At 37.8% G+C, this 19,346-nt stretch overlaps 1 protein-coding gene across 4 annotated transcripts in view; it reads right to left on the reverse strand.

Moving 5' to 3' along the window:
* IPCEF1 (interaction protein for cytohesin exchange factors 1) overlaps window positions 1–18,986 on the reverse strand; it is a 268,654-nt gene extending 249,668 nt beyond the window's left edge. For 3 of the 4 annotated variants that reach the window (XM_056818971.1, XM_056818970.1, XM_016428978.2), the window contains exon 1: window positions 18,860–18,986. Coding sequence is in view for 1 of the 4 variants with exons in the window: in XM_016428976.2 (XP_016284462.1) it covers window positions 18,860–18,923 (64 nt within the window). In the remaining 3 variants the exon portion in view is untranslated. The remainder of the gene's footprint in view (window positions 1–18,859) is intronic. The other variant, XM_016428976.2, reaches the window with a different exon arrangement.
* Window positions 18,987–19,346: the final 360 nt, after the last annotated feature.

Consider the following 19,346-nt stretch of genomic DNA (forward strand, 5'->3'; position numbering starts at 1 on the left):
TATTCTGATTGAATTTACACTAAAGAGACAAAACATCCCCTCTTAGAAAACAGTTACAGTATAAATTTTCCTAATCCAGCCAATAAATAACATTTATCATATCCTTGTGTTTACCTCTGGGTAAACAGTTAATACTTGCCTCATGCTGCCTGGCCTAATAGGCACTGTTTCATAACATAGAAATAGAGTTAATTTTTCTCTTTTGCCCAGTCCTTGTTCCTCTCTGTGTTGTCTCTTCTGGGAAACTGAGAAGACATTCAAACATGAGTATGAGGCATTAGTCTTACATTCAAAACATTGATAAACTCCAATACTCAGTTTCTGGCCATCCTGTTTCTTTTGGGTCTTCGGGGAGAAAAAAACGACTGCTAAGGACATGAAATTCCTAAACTTCAACATTTTCTGCTCGGCCTCTCCAATCATAATCTGGTTTCAAAAAGGACACAGAAGTGGATGTGGGAATCCTATATGATAATAATTTTCTCAAGTAGCTCATAGGCGCCCAAATGCATCTTGGAACAATATCTTGTCATCTCTTTTCTGATTTATCTGAATTATTATTTCTCTAGAGGACTATGATAGAAGAATGGATATTTTTTCCTTGTGGGAAAACTTTCCCCCAGTGGCAACTCAGCTGGGCAATTTTAATGCCTCTACAGTGTTCATCACTTTCCTTGAGTTTCAATGTTAAGGATATCCTGAAAATAATAGATCATAGGATATATAGGATAATAGACTGAGACTTCCTTTGCTATAAGATAGTTTGAACCTAAAAAATAAAACTGTTTGATTGATGGTTTTTACTGATTTCCAAGGTTTTTTTCCCCAAAATTTTCTCTCTAGGGGAAAAAACACACTACAAAGCTATTGACTTACCACTCTCTTATGACTTTCATCATGCTTTATACATCTGAACGTTTAGGTTTTGGGGGGAGCTTGGTGGAGAGAACTGAACCCTTAAGTGAAAAAAATCCCCCCTACAAATAAATTCAGCATCTGTTCTGCAATTTATTGTCTTAGAAGGTTGCTTAGGGGCACTGGAAGGTTAAGTGACTTACACAAGATTGTAAAGTGAGTATTGGACAGTATAGGAATTGAACCAAGGTCTTCCTAATTCTGAAGCTAGTAGCTATTTCTCCACCATGTCAAAATGCCTCTCAACATATGAGATAACGTCCTAATTTGACTAAGGAAAATGAGAAGAAAAAATCTCTCCTGCCCCACCAGAAACATAACTAACAAGGAGGAAACTGCATTTTTCTCTATACAATATAAATTTAAACTTCAAAGTTATCTGCAATTGTAGGCAGACTACACTGTGCTCTGGGGTGGTCCAACCTCTTCTTTGCTGGAGTCAGAGAGCTATGATGCTGACAGAAGTTTATGAAGAGACTATTAAAGGAATGAGGGAAACCAAAACAAATACCAAAGATGTTGGCTTTGTCTGAAATGCTGTCTGAAGCATGGCTCATCTTACAGTTAAAAAGCATGCCCTGAAATTTGTCCAGGCATTAAAGTACATTTAGGAATAATCACCAGAAATTTAAATGCAAGGTCTAAGGTTCTGCCTATTTGTGTAATAAATCTCAAGACAGTGTTTGGAGTTAGGGTAGTTTGGGGGCTTGAGAGGACAAGAAGGGAAGGATGGGTTTGGTTTTGTTATTGACAATTAGCCAGGATCTAATTCATTACACATATTTTGATCAGTAATGATCTCTTATGGGAATTGGTCTGAATATTGGCACTATATTTCAATTTGCAAGCGTGGTCATAGCAGCCATGTTCGCTATGCCAAATTTAATAAACCCAACCAGTCCCCAAAACTCTTGTTGAAACCAGACCTCATTTACCCAAGACCTAGTATTTATACTGTACAACCTCAGGCATTTTAACTTTCTCCTTGACTCTATATTTCTCCCCCCACCCCAAAAGGAAGTAAATAGGCAGCTTCGCTTTAATCGCTACTTAAGCCTGGATAAGAGGTAAGTGTTTTACTCAAAACCCATGTGTCTCACCTGTGCCCTTTCTCAAATTATAGAAAACAATTTTGCTTTGACAGAAGTTACCTGGGGATCTAGTTCCATATTCCATTGTACAGTATCTGCAACTCTGAAATTACTTTCGGCAATCTGCATGATGCTTTTATCTAAGATGCATGCCACCTAGTCTATCTCCTCCAAAAAGAATTACAACTGTTCAAGCCAGTTTTTAGCTTCAAAAATGAGGAAATCTACTGTGCAGGAATACCCCAGCAAGAAAGCTGTCAGAAGATGCGCAGAGATGGAAGGTAAAGATGACAGATGACCAAAAAATAAATAAATAAAAACCAACTCTTTCCTTGTTTCTTTCAATGTTTGTCCCTTCCCTCTGTCAATTCATCGCCAAATCCTCATAACTGTTTGCATGTTGTCTCCTCCATTAGATGGCCAGCTCCTCAAGGGCTGGGACTGCCTTCTATCTTGTTTTCTGTCCCCAATGTTTCCCATAGTGTTTGTTGGGCATTAAATATATGTTTGCTGACTGATTGGCAGTTGTAGAGGCAATTTGCACAGGTTGTGAATAAAGTGGATTGTGTTGTAGATCTTCTGCATGTTGGATTATCTTTATCCACCAAATATTGCTTGTGAGAGAAGAGTTTTTTAATTTTCTGACGAATTAAGAGACAGTGCAGTGAATGAATTAGACATGTCTTTTAGGGGCAAATGCCTTTACTATATAAGGAGGAGAGGAAGGCAAAAGAAGGAAGGCTATTCTAGAAAAAAAAATGTTTCCAGAGGACAAGACATGACTTTGTAGCAATAATCTGCTCTGAGGAACCATAATAATAAATTATAGTTGCAAAGCACTTTCCTAGAGGTTTCCTAGAGGAAACAGACCTACACCCAGAATCAAAAGACCTCAGTTTGAATACCACTTTTGGCACTAATTAACCATGGAGCCTTGGGCAAATTTTTTTTCTTATGCCAGAGCCTCAGTTTCCTCAACTGTAAAATAATTAATTGAATAATCCTTAACTAAATGACATCTAAAATAAAATAAAATAAAAGTCCTCTCCTGGTCTAATATTCTTATTATCTTTTGAGATCCTCACAAAAACTCTAAGAGGAATTTTGTGCCAGTTTTTGTATCCCCATTTTGCAGATGAGAAAATCAAGGTCCTGATTACTTGCTCATCATCATAGTCAATAAGAAGAGTAATGAGGACACCAGCCTAGATATTCTAATTCTACATACAATGGGGCTTCAAGCCATATTGGGTGAATTCAAGTGAGAAGATAAGCTGCCTTCATTCCTTTTTTTAAAACCCTTACCTTTTTAAAAAACCCTTACCAAGATCCCATCTTGAAATCAATATTGTGTATTGGTTCCAAGGCAGAAGAGTGGTAAGGGCTAGGCAATAGGGGTTAAGTGACTTGCCCAGAGTCACACAACTAGGAAGTATCTGAGGCTAGATTTGAACCCAGGACCTCCCAGCTCCTGGCCTGACTCTCAATCCACTGAGCCTCTCAGCTGCCCCCTTCATTCTTTTTTTTTTAACCCTTACCTTCCTTCTTGGAGTCAATACTGTGTATTGGCTCCAAGGAAGAAGAGTGGTAAGGGCTAGGCAATGGGGGTCAAGTGACTTGCCCAGGGTTACCCTTCATTCTTTTTAAATATCAAAGCTGCACTAATAATATAACTAGGTCTTTGCCAACTGAAAGAGCTGAAAAACTCAGATAAAGAAGAATAAAGCATAGTTATCCCAAGCAAGATAAAACATTTGGGGGAGGGGTGGGAAGCATTATTCTTTATTTAATACTGACCTATTTTAGTATTCTTGCTCACAACTAGGTGATAGAGTGGATATATCTGACTTCAAATCTAGCCTCAGATACTAATATGTATGACCCTGGGCGAGTCACTTAACTTCTGTATGTCTCAGTTTCCTCAACTGTAAAATGGAGATAATAATAGCACCTACCTCCCAGGTTTTTTCTATGGATCAAATGAGATAATATTTATAAAATGCTTAGTTAGCACAGTAAAGCACATAGTAAGCACTTAATAAATGTTTGTCTCCTTCCTTCTCTTCCTGCTTCTTATAAATGCTTGGTTCTTCTATTTATTTTCAGAGGTAAATTATCTAATTTCTGTTTTCCTATTATAAGTAACAATATGCTTTTCTTTGGATATAAATATTAAGGAAAGTGCTCTCAGTTTTATATGACTAAAACAACTGCCATCTAAAATCTCATCTCTCATAGTCATCACTACAAAAGAGATTCTGCTTATGGAATGTGTTAGCAGAAACTAGAAGGAATGGCTTTGACTAGGAAAGGAATTCTGTAAGACATACCTTAAAGTCGGAAATATTTAAGAGAATGTCTCAGACATAATGAACATATGGACCATTGGAGATTCTGTATTTGAAAGAGATTCTCTGAAAACTAATTTGCTTTTCCCCCCAAAAAAACCTTATGTTCTGTCTTAAAATTAGAACTGTGTATTGGTTCCAAGGAAGAAGAGTGGTAAGGGCTAGGCAATGGAAGTTAATGGAAGCAGTGTGACCCTGGGCAAGTCACTCAATCTTGTTTGACTCAGTTTTCTTAACTGTAAAATGAGCTGGAGAAGGAAATAGCAAACCATTCCAGTATCTTTGCCAAGAAAATCCTAAATGGGGTCACAAAGAGTCAGACATAACTAAAAAACAACTAAACAGCACCAAGTAAAGCAGTCGTATAATGCTTCTTTTTAAACACCTGGTAAGTTGCAAGTTGCCAGATATTGACCTGATTTTATTCACTACAAAAAACAAATACTAGAAAGTCTTGTTCCTACTCTTATGTGCTCAACCCAAACCCAAAAGGAGCACCAAGTAAGTGCCAAGCTCTCTGGTTCTCAGACAGCTGGCTACTTTCTGGGAGTTCCCAATTTTGTGTTTAGTCTAAAGGATGTGGTCAATGTGGATTTATCCTGTCCACACCCCAACAGAAGGAAAATCTCACTTCCTTCTGGATCTCTACATCTGAATATATCTTCATCTAGTAACTACGGTAAAATAATCACATTCAAGCAATTACTGTATACAATGTTTTCATGTATGTTTTAAAATGATTTCTGTAGTTTGCATATCCAATGCTCTGGGAGAAAGGAGAATATGAGATATGGGGCTGAGCTCAATTGTAAACCACAAAACATGTCCTTTCTCTTTCCTTGTTCCTCTGCTCTCCTGCAGGAATCTTCTACAGAATACCCCAGAACTGGTTGTCTATCTAAGCATGAGCTATCTAAGCATGTCTATCTAAGCCAGAACAAACTTCAGCACCCTGGAGTCTCATGGCATTAGAAAGACATAGGGAAAACCTAAGCATAAGGTTAGTTTTTGTTGCAAGCTCATATGTCAAAAATTTGTGGTTGACTAGCGAAGATGCTTTATCCTGATAGGCAGTGAAGGAAGGGAGTGTTGAGTGAGCTTGAGGTAGGGGACAATTCATGGCTTTGCTTGGTTTTTATTCCATGTGTCCTAATCATGGAGAGAGCTGAAGAGAAGTTTGACAGGTTGTGGGGATCAGAGAAAATGTCTAGTCCTCAATCTTGTCAGTCACTTGACTCAGAAGTCTCTTTTCCAACATTTCAAAGAGCATAAGGTTGTAACCCAGTCCATTCTGTCTTCAATGCTCATCTATCTCAGATCAGAAATGAATAAGTACAGAGACAAAAGGAGCAGGGGTGCCATATGTTCACAAACACATGCTATCCAGGTGGGGAGATTGAGTAGTGTCTGCCACCATCCCCAGAAAGCTTTTCTTCCTCTTCACTCAAAAATAGTTTTTCCATGGATCATTATCCTTTTTTTAGAGATGAAGGAATAGCTTTCCTTCTAGAGCTAACTTTACTTCTGCTGCTATTCTTCCCCCCAACACACACTACCATTCCACCCCATTAGAGAGCAGAAATCCCTCCTTCTAGACCTTCCATTTAAGGAAGGAGCACAGGTTAGCCATCTCTTCATTTCCCTCTTACTTATACTCTGATAGACTTCATTATGCCCACCTTTCCCAAATACTTTCCATGCCTTTCTTCTCTATTTTGTATGATGTCTTCCCCCATTAGATTGTAAGCTTCTTGAGGGCAAGGACTATCATTTGTCTTTTTATGTATCCCCAGGACTTAGCACAGGGCTTAGCACAAAGCAGATTCTTAATGTTTAACAACTACACATAAGTTTACATAGTAGGATCTGAAGAGCATCTCATATTCTACCAAATATAAAATCTGCTTCTTAGTAGTTAACCAGAGAATAGACCCAAAGTTAAGAGGAAGCCCCAGTTCTCCTCCATCAAGAGGCAAAGTAAGAGTTTTCTCTTTGACTTTCTCCTTTCTCAAGCTATTTCTCTCTTTTTTTCCCCTGTTCTTCCACTTCCTTGTCTTGTTCCCTCTTGGATTTTTTCCAAGTTAAAAACTTTCAATTTTCTAATCAATTGCACCTCCCAGCCTGTGACTTCATAACAAGATAAATTCATAGATTTGGAGCTGGAAGGGAGATACTCTGCTCTTGTTTTCCAAAGGTTTCAGTTCAACTGGATGGGTTGGAGGTTGGGGGATAATCTTAAACCCAATAAAAGGGGTCTGTTGCTTTCATCATTGACCGACTCACATAATTCTTCTGTGTAATTCTTCTGTGGCAAGATTAGAGGCTAGATTAGATCTATGATTTCATCAGTGTAGGGCATCCTCTGGTAAGGAAACATCCTCTACCAATGCAAATCGGCACCATCTCTATGTTAAGGGTAAATTTTAGGGTTGACTGAATATATATTTTAGTTGGTAGCCCCAAGGAAAGGGGAGTCAGCCTTAACACTCACCACGTGATCCTCTCAGGGAAGCAGTCTGAGATCTCACACTCAAGCTCCTCCAAGTCAGGTTCCACCACCAAGTCCCTCTCATAAGAAGTCATGTGAAATATAAAGAAAGTTCTTTACATCATTTCCCATGTCCCACATGTACCAATGGTGGCTTAAACTTGGTTTTGGACAGCCCAGGGGGGGTCAGTCAGTTGTTTCTGATTTGTCACTTGCTAGCACAGGTGGGCCTGTGCTTAAGTAGGGGTGTATACATTCCTGGTTGCTAAAATTCTAAAGATTAAGCAGGGTGGAGTAAATCTAAAATTCACATCTGCAATTTAAGGTCTTAAAGAGTTGTCTAGATAGAAATGTCAAACATGTGACCCAAATGCAGCCCAGAATACTCCCAAGGGTGGCATGAACTAGATTATAATACAATTGGGAAATATTTAACAATAAGAAAATAAAAACAGATAATATTACATTAAAAAATAAATCAATATTCAGGGTCCACAGGAATCCTTGTGTATAGAGTAGTGACCCCCTTTCCATTTGAGTTTGACAACTTTGGTCTAGAACACTGAGGGGTTAGGTGATGTGCTCAAGGTGTCCTGGCATGTACAAGTCAGAGATCAGAAATGGTACTTGGACCTTCCTGGCTCCAAAGTCAACCTTCTAACCATAGTGCAATGCTGTTCCTCATGACACTTAGGATGAGAGGGACTTGAGAGATTATAAAGTTAAAATCCTTAAAACTGAGGAAATAGGTCCATTGGGGATATATGAAGGAAGGAAGGAAGCAATTATTAAGCACTTACACATGCTGGACATTTTATAATTTTTATCTTATTTGATCCTCACTACCCTAGAGGTAGTTGCTCTTATTCTCCCCATTATACAGTTAAGGAAACTGAACCTGACAGAAGTTAAATGACTTGCCCCAAATCACACAGCTAATTGTGTTTAAAGCTGGAGTTGAAATCAAGTCTTCTTAACTCTAGATTCAGCACTCTGTCCACTATGAAACCATAGTTTCGTAGTCTGCCAAACAAACCATAGGGTACACAACAGGTTAACAGCAGAACATGGCTAGAATCCAGGGGTCCTGTGATCTTTCTACAAATTTAACCAAGATTTTCTTCCAAAACAATGAAAGAAACTTTTAGCAATATATCAAGTATTAGAGAATAACCCTAGATCACCTTGACATCAGACACTAAAACTTTTAGGACATTGTATTAAGGAAACCTTTCCAAAGAAACCTCAAAGTAAAATTCCCCCACAAAATTAGGTTAAAATATCACTACAGATCAGATTCTAATCTCTAATCTCCACTCTACAATGTGTATAAAACTGTATATCTAGGAATTCAGCAATACAGAAGTTTATCAATGCAACCAATCACGTGTATCTAAAATAATCTGGCCCCATGGGTCTTGTTTAAACAAAGGCAAGGCATGTAGACTTGGCTGAAATACCATGCAATCACATGCTGAAATGTCCCTAACCCCAAGGATTACCTTGGGTTTTTCTGGTTTCTCGCCCTTGTCTTTTGACCCTTATCCCTACTGAAGGTATAGGGTAGGGTCACGGGTGGCTTATTTCACTCTAGATTTTTCTCCAACCCTAGAATTTTTTGACTTTCTAGAAAAGGAGTATAGTTAAGGAAACTTTGTAACCATGAGCTTAAATTTACTCTGAATACAGTTTTTGCTTTCCTTATTGAAACCAGCAACCCTGGAGCAATTTCTTTATACAGGCAGTTAAATATAGTGGATAGAATATTGAAGTCAGAAAGACTTGAATTCAGATTCTGCCTCAGTCATATAATAATAATAATAATAATAATACAATGAGTACAGTTCTGGTATATTTATTGGTTTAGTCATTTCCAGTGTGTTGGGGTCTTCTGGACCACATTTTAGGGTTCTCTTGGCAAAAATACCGGAGAGGTTTGCCATTTTCTTCTCCAGCTCATTTTACAGATGAAGAAACTGAGGCAGCCTGGGTTAAGTAACTTGCCCAGAGTCCCACAACTAGTAAGTGTCTGAGGCCAGATTTGAATTCTGGAACATGCGTCTTCCTGACTTCAGGACCAAGCCACTATTCAATGTGCCAACTAGCTGTCCTTAAGTATATAGAATCCCACTTTTGGAAAAAGGGAACATAGTGATGGTTTCCTGGTCCCTTACCCTTTTTCTTTGACTAGGTTTAAATCTGTGGTTAGCTTTTATTTCTCTACTGTCTTGATCTAGGTCAAAATGATTCCTGATTATTGGCCACCTATTATAAAGGGGGGAGGTAGAGGACAAGATTTGGAGAACTTAAAACCAACCTCTTTTTTCCCAGTTATGTGCTTTCCCTATGTTTTTCTCCTCTCATCTGATCTGGTCACTGATTTCAGACCCTAGCACATCCCAGGAGGGAGGGAGTGAGCTCAGAAGGAGTTGTCCAGGACATAGCTTTTCCTGATCTTGAAATATAGATTCATAACAGCCAAGATCATCTAGAGGTAGGAGTATTTTCCATACCCAAAGCCCAAGTTGCTTGATAAGAAATTAGATTTACTAGACCAGGTGTGTGTTGGGGTGGAGAAAGAAAAACAAAGAATACACATGGTACAAGTTCTCCCAGAGTCCTTCAGTGGAGATGCTTGGCTTCAAGGCACAAAAATAACACGCAAGGAAATTTAAATAAGAAAAACCTTGGAAATTCCCAAACTTGTGCGTGTATGTTTGTTTCAGAGTAGGGGAGGTGGGAGGAGGGAATACAGGAGGAGAGAAGTGATTAGTGGTTTAGACCTTTGTTTGCTTCATAAAATATTGCTCAGTCCCCTCACATGACTAATCTAAAGATCAAAGGAACCGACACCAATAGGGTTGATTGTTCTATGGCTTTTTTATGCCATGTGATTACAACCTTCTGGTAAAATAGGAACAGCTGGGACCCTCTGGGTACAAGGACTCTAGCCACTCCCTATTTCTAGAATTTTCTCTGTCCTGCTTTCCTATTGTCTAATACTATGATGATTCCAGGCTACTTGATTTTGACTACTGGTTCTTTTTTTTTTTTACCCTTACCTTCCATCTTGGAATCAATACTGCATATTGGTTCCAAGGCAGAAGAGCAGTAAAAGGGCTAGGCAGTGGGGGTTAAGTGACTTGCCCAGGGTCACACAGCTGGGAAGTATCTGAAGTCAGATTTGAACCTAGGACATCCCAACTCTAGGCCTAGCTCTCAATCCACTGAGCTATCTACCCAGCTGCCCCCTGTCTACTGGTTCTTAATCCATACTCTGGTCTCTGTTTTCCCCTAAAAAAGGGAAGTGAAGTCTAGGATCCTGATGGATTCCAGTGTGATGACATGTAATCTGCCTTCACTGCCCCTATACACTAGATATAGAGAAAGATGCATTTAGATGCCTAAACAATAAAATGAATTTCATGTACTTATATTTGTGAGTTGACCATCAGTTTACTTTTCTTTTAAAAGGTAAATTTTATCCAAAAATAGTAAATCTTACTTTTTTTCTTTTTAAGAAAATTTCTATAATTTGTTTTTATATCACATCAAATTCATTTCTAAATATAGCTCTCATTTTCCCTCTATTCAGCAAGCCATCCCTTATAACAAGAACAAAGAAAAAGAGAGTTCAGTAAAACCAATCAACCCATCAGTTTTGTCTGACAGTACATATAATATTCCACACCCATAATTCCCCCTCTCCTTAGGGTGGGGAGGGGAAGATCATTCTTATTGAAATGCTTAAAATGTTAATTGCTTAAAATATCATACTTGATGATGAGCAGAGGATAGCTGAAGGCTTCAACCTCAGACTTTTAGTATTGTCTCCATGCATCTCTCTAACCTGGTCATTCTCTACTAAACATTAACTTTTCATTCAATGAACAGCACCCAAACCCCCTCTGCCCTTCTAACTGTCACCATGTAATCACACCAGGCTGTTTTGTTTTGCTTGGCTTTCTGGAATGTCTGGTTAGGGTGGGGTATAGCCACTGCCTTGATGAACCTTCCCCATTTTCTTTTAAAGAGAGGATATAGATCAAAGTCTAACCATAAAGCAACCCCTATTGCTGCTGAGAATTCAATGCATTGACTAAGTAGAGTAAGTTAGTGCATGAAAATGTTCCTTTCCAACCAAATTCAGTTGCTAAACTTCTGAATAATAGGCAAAGTTTGCACAAAATGCAATAATTAATTAATAAGTAATATCTAGGACTCTCCTCCATGACTATTGTTCTGTGCTTCACTTGACCTAAACTAGAAATATGGACCTGAAGAAATTCTTTTATTGGGTGCTCAACCTCTTACAAAAACATGGCCAAGCATATCTCAATAGATAAATGGTTTAAAGATGTAAACAGGATATTTTCAAAGGAAGATATCGTAGCATTCAATAGACATACCAAAAAAAAAAATGAAATAAATCCTCCAAATCACTAATAATTATAGAAATTTAAATTAAAGCAATTCTGGAGTCCTATCTCATACCGAATAGGTTAATGAAGATGACAACAAAGGAAAGTGGCCATTGTTGGAGCAGCTGTAGAACAGACACACTGATAGACACATTGTTGGTGTTGAAATCTACCCCTTCTGAAGAGCAATTTGGAACTGTGATCCTACACTTACTAATCCATGCATACCCTTTGTCTCATCTTTACCACTGATAAGCCTATGCCCCTAAAAGATCAATGAAAGAGGACAAGGACCCACAAGTATAAGCATTTTTAGAACAGTTTGTTTTGTACTAGCAAACCTAGAAACTGAGGAATAGGTGTGTGATCAACTAACAGAATAGTTAAATAAATTATGGCATATGATGAAATACAATATTACCGTACCATAAGAAATGAAAAAAAAAATGTATGGTTTCAGAAAAATTGGAAAAACCATTATGAACTGAACAGAGCCATGAAAACAATTAACACAGTAACAGCTACTTAAGAAAAATCATTTTGAAAAACTTGAGAATTCTCATTAATACAGTAACAATTCATGATTCCAGTAAGAAGAAAATTAATTATGCTAACCACCATCTTGATAGGGAGCTGACAGATGCAAAAATCAAAGTATATATTTTTGGACCTGGCTAATGTGGGAATTCACTTTACTTGATTATGAATATTTGTTATGAGGAGTTTGTTGTTGTTCAATTGTTGAAAGAGGGAAAGGTAAGAAGGGGGGGAAAGCAAATTCTTATTGATTGAAAAAATAAACTAAAAAAATGTAGTCAGTATCTACACTAACTTAACTCTGATTAGTAATTAATGCCCCCCAAATTCTATTCCTTGTCACTTTTTTCTGCAAGCAGAAAGACAGCAACACTAAAACTAAAATATAGTAATTCTACAAATTGGAAGTTGAGTTTGAATCCAGGTTCTGCCATTTAGTGGCAATGTGTCCTTGAATAAAGCTCTGCACTTCTCTGAACTTTTTTCTTCTGTCATGTGAGAGAGAAAATAGAATACTTCGGGTCCTCCTCACCTCCTTCCTGGACAATAGTCCATCTTCTGGAAAATGTGGATAATAATATTTACTGACATCAGATGACAAAATCTGCATTTTAGAATTATAATAGATCAGCAGTTATCTTCCACTCAATGTTGGAATCTCTTCTACAACATGGCTGACTGTCCAGAAAACATTTATTACATACCTAATTTGGTAGTCATTTATCTTCCTACTTGGTACATCCCAATATACATTTTTGGAATGTTGAGTTTTTTGAAAGTTTTTTTTTCACTTACACTGGGTCAAAATCTCCCTACTTATACCAAGGAGATACTGTTCCTAGTCCTGTCCTCTGGGACCTGGAAACTAATCAGTAACCATTTATTATCTATCAATAAGCAGCTATTAAATACCTACTATGTAATGAGCTTTTTGCTCAATTCTAGGAATACAAAATGAAAGACAAAAATGAAATAGCCCCTGCCTTCAAGGAGATTACATTCTATCTGGAGAAGCAATATATACTAATACACACAATAATTTTTAAGGGAAAACTTTAGCAGTTGAAGGATCACCTCAAGTGGGAGAAGGGATTTGAGCTAGGCTTTAACAGATACTAAAGGATCCTAAGAGTGTGAAGAGAATGCAGTTCTGTAACAGAAACCATCTCAGCAAAGGCATGGATGGGGATGGAATCAGGGACAAGAAAGATGTCAAGTTAGTTGGTCCGAAGAGAATATGAAGAAAATTCATTGGGGCATGTAAGTAGCTAGGCGAATAGAGAATTGGGAAGACCTGGGTTCAAATCTAGCCTCAGATGCTTCCTAGATGTGTGACCTTGGGCAAATCACTTAATTCCAATTGCCTAGCCCTTACCTTTCTTCTGCCTCAGAACCAGTACTTACTATCAATTCTAAGACAGAGGGTAAAGGTTAAAAAAAATTCATTTATTATAAGCCTAGAAAACTGGTTTGGGGGAAGATAATAAATGCCAAGCAGAAGAGCGTATATATGTATTATTGATGCAAAAGGGACCCACTGGAGGCTGTAGAGCAGAGGAGTGACATGGCTGGAATTCCTGGAATTTAGAAATATCATTTTTGTAAGTCAAAAGAAGGATGATTGGAAGGGGCAGGATAAACAAGCAAGAAGACATTTAAGAGGTTATTACAATAGTCCATGCAGGAGGTAAGGAGGACCTGAAGTATTGTTTCCTCTTTTACATGACAGCTTTTCAAAATATTTAAAGACAGCTATCCTGTCTTCTCTATGCCAAGCATCCCCATTTTCTTCAACAGATGATAATGTACGACAGGCACTTTAGAACCATAGCATCATATAAATGTCAGGAAACATTAGTGTTATTATTTCTGTAATATACCTCTTGCTCTCTATAAATAGTGAATGAATAAAGCATTTATTAAACATCTACCACGTGTAAAACACTATGCAAGCACTGGGGATACAAAAAGAAATTTAAGACAGCTCCTGCTTTCAAGAAGCTCACATTCTGATGGAGTAGCCAAACATGTGGAAGTTTTCAGCTGTAAATCAGATGAAAAAATCCCATGGTCCTTAGAGTTCAGTAGCAAAGCAGATGTTAATGTTTCTTCTTTAAAGTCATTTCAGTCAAAAATCTATGTAAGTCCACAGTCCAGGACAGGGATATCCTCTTTCCACCCCACTCCTATCCCAAGCTGACTTACTGAGAGCATCTGTCAATTACCATATGCTTCAGGGTCCCTCCAGAATTTTCAAACCTTCTCACTTTCACCTTCTAAAATTTGGTTTTCCCAAGGCAAACAAAGTAGGGGGTGGGGTATTCTATTGTGCTCTGAAGCTTTGAAATTGTGGCCCAAAGTCTCAGGGAAAAAAAGGAGGCAGAGGAGGGAGCTAGATGATTTAGTGGATTGAGAGCCAGGCAGAGAGATGGGAGGTCCTGGGGTCAAATCTGATCTCAGATACTTCTTAACTGTCTTACTCTGGGCAAGTCATTTATCCCCCTTTGCATTTAGCACTCTTTTGCCTTAGAGCCAATACAGGGAAAGGAAAGAAAAGGGAAGAAAAAAGGAAAGGGAAAGGGAGAAATGGATAGGGAAAAAGAGGGAGTCATTTAAACAGTTAAGCTGAATTTTCATCTTAGAAACTGGATGACCACTGGTCTGTACCATGGTAGAAGGTACTCAGTCTTTGGGTAGGGGGCTGAATTAACTAGACAAGGAATTTTCAAGATTATTTTAAATCTCTGAAATTCTGATTCACTTCCTGATTTAACCAGGTAAAGGAGTGAAAGAGAAGGAAGAGGGAATAGTTCTTATAATTCAAAGCAATTTTCCATTTCTCACTATTTTCATTTTTTTTCCACAAGTACTAACTTCCCCAAACCACTTTCCTGGCCCCCAAATCACTCAACAGCATCCATGGAAAAGAACACAGCACGTACAAGATGGAACTATATTTACTAAGCAAAGCAATTTAACACACACCTTAAAATTCCTAAAATTACCTACAGGCATTCTGCTTTATTGTAAATTTACAGCGCCCGCCCCCCCCCTCCCCCATAGTCACTTAAAAGTAAATGAAGTCATTTCTAAATTGCCTAAGCAGTGAGGATCATACAAAATTAATTGTGATCCACCCTCCTTTGTCTGTCTTCCCTAATATAACAAGTATATATGCCACTCCACCCATCCACCTGTCATTTCCAAAGATTTAAAATGACAGTGGAGTTGCCCCCAGGAAAACCTGTGGCATGTTTTCACCCGTGCATTACAGACTTCTGTAGTGAGATTAAAATCCAGGCTATTAAATTGATATATTTTTAAAACCAAAAACACCACACCGTTGTACCATTACTAAAATAATGAGGAAAAGAGAACCTCTTTCACCTGTAAAGGAGGCTAGGAGATATAGTGCCCCAAAAGTCTTACTGAAGTTTCAAGCTTTAATAACTTCAGAAGAATAAATGCTATAAACCTTAAATTTAAATGTTATTTAATTTTCAAATAGTTATGTTTCTTATTAAAATTCAACACCACCACTATCTTGTGCTATATATCCTTCTACTAGATTTTTTATAACTTTTTAAAAATTTTCATCAGCTTTCAGTGCCTGAAAGAATTGCATTTATAATCTTAGCCTTAAGAGTGTCAAAGGAAGAAAACAAGCATATTAAGTGCCTACTATGTACCAATCACTATGCTAAGTGCTTTGCAAATATTGACTCATTTGGGAACAGGTAGGTGGTTCAGCTGATAGAGAGCCAAGCCTGGAGTCTGGAGAACTTGGGTTCAAATCTGGCCTTAGATATTTCCTAGCTGTGTGACCCTGAGCAAGTCATTTAATTCAAATTGCCTAGCCTTTACCACACTTCTGCTTTGGAAGCAAAGTTAGAATTAGTTCGAAAACAGAAGGTAATATTTTTTAAAAAAGGAAGATGCTATTATTATCCTCATTTTATAGTTGAAAAAATTGAGTCAGAAAGCATTTAAGTGACTTGCCCAGTGTAATACATGTAGTAAACAGTGCTCAATCCGTGTGTGTGTGTGTGTGTGTGTGTGTGTGTGTGTGTGTGTGTGTGTGTGTGTGTGTGTGTGTGTAAAAGCTATCCACTGCTTTAATGAGAACTCATAAGAGGGTGGTAGGAGTAGGGAACAGAGAAGGAGGAACAGATATGAAAAAAATATATATCATGGCAACTGAATTTTCAGTACTTGCTGTTTGGAAAGGCAAGGATTTGGTAGGAGGCAGGCAGGCAGGCAGGCAGGCAGGAAGGAAGGAAGGAAGGAAGGAAGGAAGGAAGGAAGGAAGGAAGGAAGGAAGGAAGGAAGGGAGAGAGGGAGGGATACAGTAGGTTTTATAGTATTGAATGTTTCAAAGGACCAGAAATTTAAGAATTTAAAAGGGGCTAATGAATTTGCAATTTGGAGAATAGTGATGAACTCTGAGTGAGTTGTTTTAGTGGAGTGATGAAAAGCCAGATTTCAAAGGACAGAGGAGAGGGTGGTTGGGGAGAACTATATACTTTGGGTATAAATTACTTATCTCAGATGTTTGTTAGTGAGGAGGAAAATATGATGTTGCTAGAGCAGTGGAAGAATTAATGGAAGATTAGGGGTTTTTTTAATTTTGTTTTGTTCTTGGATTTGGGAAAACCCGAGCATATTTATAGGCATACTGAAAGGAATCCATTGAGAGAGATGTTGTTGGAGGTAAAGAAGGGGAAGCTAAAGATGTCCAATTTATTTATAAAATACCCCTTCCCCACAGTTCATTATTCCCTCAGGCAGCATCTAAATATCAAACTAGAAAGGATTCTATCCAGCCAATTACATTCTGTGAAGTATAATCTAGAGCAATGATGTCAAAGTCATGAAAATGGGTGCCAATAATCCATCATAAGGAACTCTTCCAGCCACATATTGAGTTAGTTTATTTTTTCTTAAAACCTTTACCATATGTGTTAGAATCAGTACTAAATATTGGTTCCAAGGCAGAAGTGAGGTAAGAACTAGGCAATTAAAGTTAAGTGACTTGCCCAAGATCATAAAAGCAGAAAGTGTCTGAGGTCACATTAGAACCCAGGACCTCCTATCTCTAGGCACAGTTCTCTAGCCATGAACCACCTTACTACCACTGAATTAAAAGGAATTAAAGCCCTTACCTTCTTTCTGTCTTAGAATGGATATTATGTATCAGTTTTAAAGCAGAAGAACAGAAAGGGCTAGCCTTGAATTAATTTAATATCATAAATTCTTTATAGCATTTTAATTTATTAAATATTTTAAAATTACATTTCAATCTGATTTGTGGCTACATGAGGCCAGCAGGCCATGTATAAGTCCTTTGCTGTAAAAGTTAAAATTAAATCTCAATAATAAAAATATTATATTTTAGGAGATTTATTAATGATCATTAGAAATAAAGGAATAAAAGGGATACAAAATAAAGACCACGTGCCCATAGTTGATCAGCCAGTTCAGAAGCCCACTTTATCACCACCAAGCTCATTGTCATCAAGCCAAAGAGTCCCAAGAGGACAGCCCACTAGCTAATATCCTCTGTCTACAGGAAGTACTTAATGACAGGAAGTCAGTAGACTCCTGGGAAATGTAGTTCTTTTATAGGGTAACAGATTTTCAATTATAAATTACTTTGGAGCAGGCCACCCTCATATATTCTACCAACAATTAAAGACAACACTCAAAACAATTTAGATCAATCTCATTTTTGTTCTAGAAAGAAATCAGCTTTAAAATGTTATTGAAACAATAAAGAACAGTTTAAAATAGAATCAGGAAACCCTGGCTTTAAATATCTCCCTTTTGAACAGAAAACAAAATGACACATGGATTCTAGACAAGAGAAAATTTCCTAATGATGCAGCATATATTCTGTTCTGATTATTGCTGTCGCCTCTTCCTCTGGTGGACAAAGATTCTGGACACTCTGGTGGAACTTGGGTATATTCAATATCATCAGTCACTATTATTACAATCCATCTCACCTTGTTGACTCTCAATACCATCACCAACTGCTACTACAGTCTTCCTCTCCCTCCAGACTCATCACAATAGCATCAATAAACATCAATAAAGTTGCAGGCTCTAATTCAAATCTACGAAGCCATATAGTCTCATAATGCTAAAATCATGAGATAATTCTATTGAGACTCTGGACTATATTTCCATAAATTTCCAGGTTTTGCTTGCATTCAAACTCTTTTTCACCATGATATCTCCAGAACCAGACCTGATAATGAGGAAAAGAATATGATGGGTGAATACCACACCAGTAAAAGATTATTAGCTTTAGCAAACAATAGGGTTGCCTCTTCTTCAAGTAGCATAAGAGGGGAATGGCTAACAAAGTAGAGAAACAAAGAATTTTGTTCAACTCTGGTAGTGTGTAAACTCTCAAAACGCACTGTGTTCTATTGAGACAAATAATCTGCATTATTATATAATGGACAGCATTTCTTCCCTTTCCACTAAAATTTGGAGTTCATTAAAAATCAGTAAACATGATGAGTCTTTTGAAATTCATTTCTATTTTGATTCTGTTTCTAATTTCTGAACATTGGATCTTACGGCGAAAACTGTTGAAGTCTTTAATAATTTAAAATTTTATAGAAGGCAAACTAGAGCTATTGTTTATCTCCTTCCAAATAGGGTCAAACTAATCTCTTTGAAGCCAGCCTGCAAATCTGAGGCATGTCAGATTATTAAGAAAGTGATGAAAGGGCATACTGCTCTTTTCTCAGAGCGGGTAAAAGGTATTTTATCCCACAAGATTTCAGTGCCTGAACAAAGACTTTTCTTTGTTAACCCTCAGGCACATGTTTAATTCTTCTGCTAGAGCTCCTTGATAAAGGTGTCTACATCCCTTCATGCCCTACTAAATCCAAGATCAAGCCTGACTGAATTAAACAGATTGCATTGTTAGAACTAGAATCCACCATTTTTACCTTAATTTTAAAATTTAAATACATTTTTTGAGATTGGGTCTTCTGTTCTCATCCAAGTAGAAAATATAATGGTCCCTCATGGGTCTAATCCTACCTCCATTGTCTTGGAAGTCTTGAGCCAGTTTCCCACTTGGACTCCTTAAATAGCCTGATGTCATCTCTTACTCTTAGGAGCTCCTCATATTGGTGCCATAAATATCTAATTAGCTTAGCTGTACTACAGCTCAGTACTCCCAAGTTTAAACAATCTACTTATTTGTTGTTCAGTCATGTCTGACTCTTTGTGACCTCATTTTGAGTTTTCTTGACAAAGATTCTGGAGTGGTTTGCCATTTCCTTCTCCAGGTCATTTTACAGATGAGGAACTGAGGCAAACAGGGTCAAGTGACTTGTCACACAGGTAGTGTCTGAGGTCCCATTTGAACTCATGAAGACTAGTCTTCTTGATTCCAAGCCCAGGGCTCCATCCACTTTGCCACCTAGTTTTCCAAACAATGTTAGCTACAGGGATTAAAGGTGTGAACCACTATGCCTGGGGCAGCTAGGTAAAATGGATAGAGAGAGTGCTGGGTCTGGACTCA

The sequence above is a fragment of the Monodelphis domestica genome, chromosome 2, assembly GCF_027887165.1.
Source record: "Monodelphis domestica isolate mMonDom1 chromosome 2, mMonDom1.pri, whole genome shotgun sequence".
In the NCBI taxonomy this organism is placed as follows: domain Eukaryota; kingdom Metazoa; phylum Chordata; class Mammalia; order Didelphimorphia; family Didelphidae; genus Monodelphis; species Monodelphis domestica.